Genomic DNA, 4,246 nt, shown 5'->3' with positions numbered 1-4,246 from the left:
CTGCGTAAGCTCAAGGATGCAGCTTATGAAGGAGAAAGACATACTGAATGGATTCGACATAGCAGCGCTGAAGAAGAAGGTCGAGACTGCGTGAGCAGCAAGGGCAGTGTAAATCCAAAGGAAGAGACTTCTTCTCTGGCTCGAACCCACCACTAATTCGTTATAGGAGGGTGCATAAGTTGCAGAAAGTCAAACAGAGGTTAGATGCCATCGCGGAGGAGAGACTAGATACTAATTTAATAATGGAGTTCCTAGCAGCAGGATTGAGAATCTGAGACCCCAGACTCTCCTACGGAAATAAATCCGAGATTGTAGGAAGAGTAGAAGATAGATTACGGGTAGTAAATCTATTGCTCAGTGACGGCAGGGAAGACAGCGTTTCTGTGATCTCTGTAGTAGGTATGGGGGTCCTGGCAAAACTACCCTCTCTCAGTTAGCTTAAAATCATGAACAGGTGAGAAGCTACTTCGACCTGAGAACATGGGTTTGCGTATCCAATGGTTTTGATGTGAGAAGGATGGTAAAATGCATTATAGAACCTGCTAGTTCGAGCGGAAACAATCTCTCAGACATGGATCCAACTATAATAGCCTCCAGAATATGTTGAGAGGGAGGAGATATTTGCTTAGTTCACACAAACGTGTACTATTTATTTTTTAAATTCTAAAAATAAAATTAATTTTTTAAAATAAAAATAAAAATATTTGTTTATGTTTTAAAGAATCATATTTAAAAATACTAAATCTAAAAAATCGCAACGTTAAATTATCATAAAAAAATTAATTAAAAATAATTGAATTGTTGAGATTTTAAACTTAAAAAGCATCAAGGGTATGTGTTTTATAGCTTCAAGAGTCTGCAGCTGTTTGCGTTAGACCGTCGATCGACGCCGAGGAGCTTCTGAGAAGCATATGAATGTAAGGAGTTCTTTCTGTATCCCCCCCAATCAGTTGCTCTTTCTTCGAGCAATGCGATCTTGTCTGTATCCTTACCTATCAAACTTAACAGTTAAAACCTCTTCGGGAAATGCCGTTTGTTTCCTCTGACATTTCAGTGAGAGCGAAGCTGGTTATGAACGACGACCAAATGGGTCAAGAGTCATGCTCATGTCTGCTACTCCGTATCTGCAAAGCATGGGTTACAGAGCCTGAAGGAAGAGGAGAAGATAGGTGTCTGTGTCTCTCCCCCCATGTGGCCAAGTTTTGGAAATCGAGAAAAGCTACTGGCTTTTTCACCTACCTTATTTGACCATAAATAACGAAACCCATCAGGATTGCAGCCGTATGCCAACTTAAACCAGAGACCTGGATTCGTGATATTCCGACCATTTAATTTTGCTATAACACGAGTACCTGTCCATCTTTTATGGTGGTTGTGCCAGAGATTAGAAATTTTAACCAATCCCTTGATGAGTCGAGCGGGAAGTAAATTTACAGTCTGTAAGGCTTGTCATTGTTGCACCATATTGAAGTAAGAAGAAAAGAAACCACATGAACTAGCACTTGAAAGAACTGAAAACTTGATGTCTTAATCCAATTAGACAGAAGACGAAATTAATTTTTTTTTTTTACTAATTTCTTTATTCTTCGGCATATTACACAGCCATCTGGAGCGACACTTAAACACACTCCAAGACAGTTAAAGTCCTTCCTATTGTTATATCGAAGGAACGTATCTCAGCAAGAAGCTGTTCCATTCAAGAGAAACAAAACAGAAGACTAACTTGTATCTCCTCACTTACAATCACCATGAAAACATTCAGGTGTGGGTTAAAAACCCTTGCACACCTCGCCCAAACTTCACCACACTACAAACATGAAAATAGAGGCCCTCTGCGTATTACCGGACATCTTCACACCATCCTTCATGATGGTAGTAGATAAGAATAATCATCCCAGACATAATAAACCATGGTAGAATATATATGTATATACAACTATAGGGTGTTAAAAGAGTTTTCCTAGAAGTTAGAAGTTTTGGAGGCTGTGAGAATTTTAGTTAGTAAGGAGAAGAGAAGTTAGAACTGTCCTCCAGTGTAGGTTGAGCCAAAAGACCAGTTTGGAGGAGCAGCAATATTGGAGGTTACAGATCGACCGTCACTTGTAGTCACCTTGAAAGAGAGAGCTTGCCCGTCGAGGCATGATCCGCTCTGCCAGTTCTGACCCCAGTTTCTTGACATGGGCTGCCAGCCAGTTCGGGAGCCTTTGACCGAGACAGCTACAACATCTCCTGCCCCACCCACATTGGTGATGAGAACTAGATTGAAGTAGGAATGCCCATTGATGGTGAATCGGATGCCACCACTCTTTCTGCAAGCAACCCTGAAGCAGAAGATGGATAAATGGGAGAGGTTAGAGAGATTGAAAATGGGTCCTTTTTCTTTATAACAGGCTTTTGCAGTTTTCTGAGCTTAGCATAGAGGGTGAACAGAAACAAGGGAGATAGTGGCTTTATGTTTTTTGGGGGAAAAAAATTTATATTTCTTTGAAAAATCTGTGCTTCAGTTATTTTACGGATTTTTAGGAACTTGAGAGGGATTGATGGTTCAAAAAGCACGAAAAAGAAGAAAAATGATCTTGTACTGGCGAATTGAATGGCATGAATTAAAAACTTAATACTGAAAGAAGTGGAATACCTTCTATACTGAACCGGTATTATTCCTGCTTTATACTGTGCTATATGCCGGAAAACCGGCTGAGAGAGATCAAAGTGCTGTAGAGGTGGATTGCACCATCCTCCTGCATCGTTCGGGAGAGCATTGTTTGGTGGACAGAAGTTAGTTGCTGTTACTATGATGGATCCAGGAAGACACCATTTGTGATCATTTACACATTTAATCTCATAACAGGCTCCACAGCTCAATCCATTATTAAACAGAGCTGTGCTCAATGCAGCAGTATTTGTGCCATACCCCTGACTATAAAGATTTCTGTACCCACAAGCCCCGCCTGCAACAGAAACAGATAAAACGAACTTTTTAGGGATGATGATGAGCAGGAACAGTTTCATCATATTTTATGAGCTTGATGAGGTTTTTTAGCCTACCCATTGTATCAGTAGCATCACTGCCTCCATAGAAAGTTGCATGAGCATTGGACCAACCACCGCCATTGGCTTGAACAGAATAAAAAAAGGTAAGAAACGATAAGAGGAAAAGCCCAAGAAAATCCATGCCCTGCGAAAGAAAGCCACATTTAGTCAGTATGAGACCATCTAAGGCAGTTTGGGAATGACATGTTTAGAGCAAAGAAATAGGTTTTGGGCTCACTGAGGTCTGAATAGAGAGCTTCAGCTATTGTCGAGAGGAGAAGAAGAAGGAAGAGGTGAGAACAAGTGAACTAAACGAAATGTATTTATAGATGAGGAACGGCGGATGGAGGAATGTATTCAAGTAGAGAGAGAGGAAGGGAATGCATAAAATAATGAGCAGAAGTAAGGGAAAGTGTGGTAGAACAGTGTCTTAACCACTATAACCGACCCAAACTGTTCATAAAACCCAACAAAATATGTTACTTTGTCGACAAAGTATACCACTTTTTTGTTCTCTTTTTGTGTGTTGGTCTCCTAATCCTACTCTGTAGGGTTTGACTCCCTTTGCATCCAAAGCTAAGTTTGGGCGATGAAAAACAGAAGCCTGGCTGCAAAAAGGGTAAAAACATTAAAACAGTACAAACTCCGAGAATCTTAATTCGAGCAGAAGGTGGCAAACGCTATGGCAGGGTCCCTATGTGAAAGCAATAGTACCAACAAGACATCAGAGGTGGAATCCACTAGGGTGGCCGTTGAGGCTGACAGCAGCCAATCTTTTTGGTCTGCGCTGCTGTTATTTTGGATACTCTATAGAGCAAGGTGAGACAGGTACTTGGCTCTATTCTACTAATCTTTCTGCATATTTACGGAAATAGATAACTAGTAAACCTTTCAACTTTTCCTTCGTTTAGACTTTAGACCATTCACCATTCACCATTCAAGAACAAGAAATTATATGAATTAAGATAAAAAGAAAAAGACTACTATATTATCCGCAGTTTTTAAATCCATGAACTCTCTCAACTATGCACATGGATGATGGGTTCTAGCTTTGACTTAAATAAGTTCTTAACATTTACTTTGGCCATGCCTGTTGGGAATAGACGTCTGACTTTAGAATGCACCACTACAATGGGAATCTTTATATTTTAATAAAACCCAGAAAATTTGTAGATGATCTCGGCCTCAAATTCAGGATATACCAGGTTAAATCGAG

General features: G+C 40.2%; 1 protein-coding gene across 1 annotated transcript; it reads right to left on the bottom strand.

Annotated features, from left to right (window-relative positions):
* Positions 1-1,738: 1,738 nt before the first annotated feature.
* Positions 1,739-3,308, bottom strand: LOC137954817 (expansin-A15-like). Its single transcript, XM_068801721.1, has 4 exons — positions 3,269-3,308; positions 3,046-3,175; positions 2,636-2,948; positions 1,739-2,321 (listed from the first exon to the last, which is right to left on the bottom strand). The coding sequence occupies exons 2-4, from the start codon at positions 3,170-3,172 to the stop codon at positions 2,018-2,020; spliced, it is 744 nt and encodes a 247-aa protein (XP_068657822.1). The 5' UTR covers positions 3,173-3,175; positions 3,269-3,308; the 3' UTR covers positions 1,739-2,017.
* Between the last annotated feature and the right edge of the window lie 938 nt (positions 3,309-4,246).

Source organism: Aristolochia californica, unplaced genomic scaffold, assembly GCF_029961685.1.
Source record: "Aristolochia californica isolate CCGP_79_NKW_82.1479 unplaced genomic scaffold, dmAriCali1.0.hap1 SCAF_2, whole genome shotgun sequence".
Classification (NCBI taxonomy): domain Eukaryota; kingdom Viridiplantae; phylum Streptophyta; class Magnoliopsida; order Piperales; family Aristolochiaceae; genus Aristolochia; species Aristolochia californica.
The sequence above is the reverse complement of the archived record's forward strand: the minus strand, read 5'-3'. Positions and strand labels throughout refer to the sequence as shown.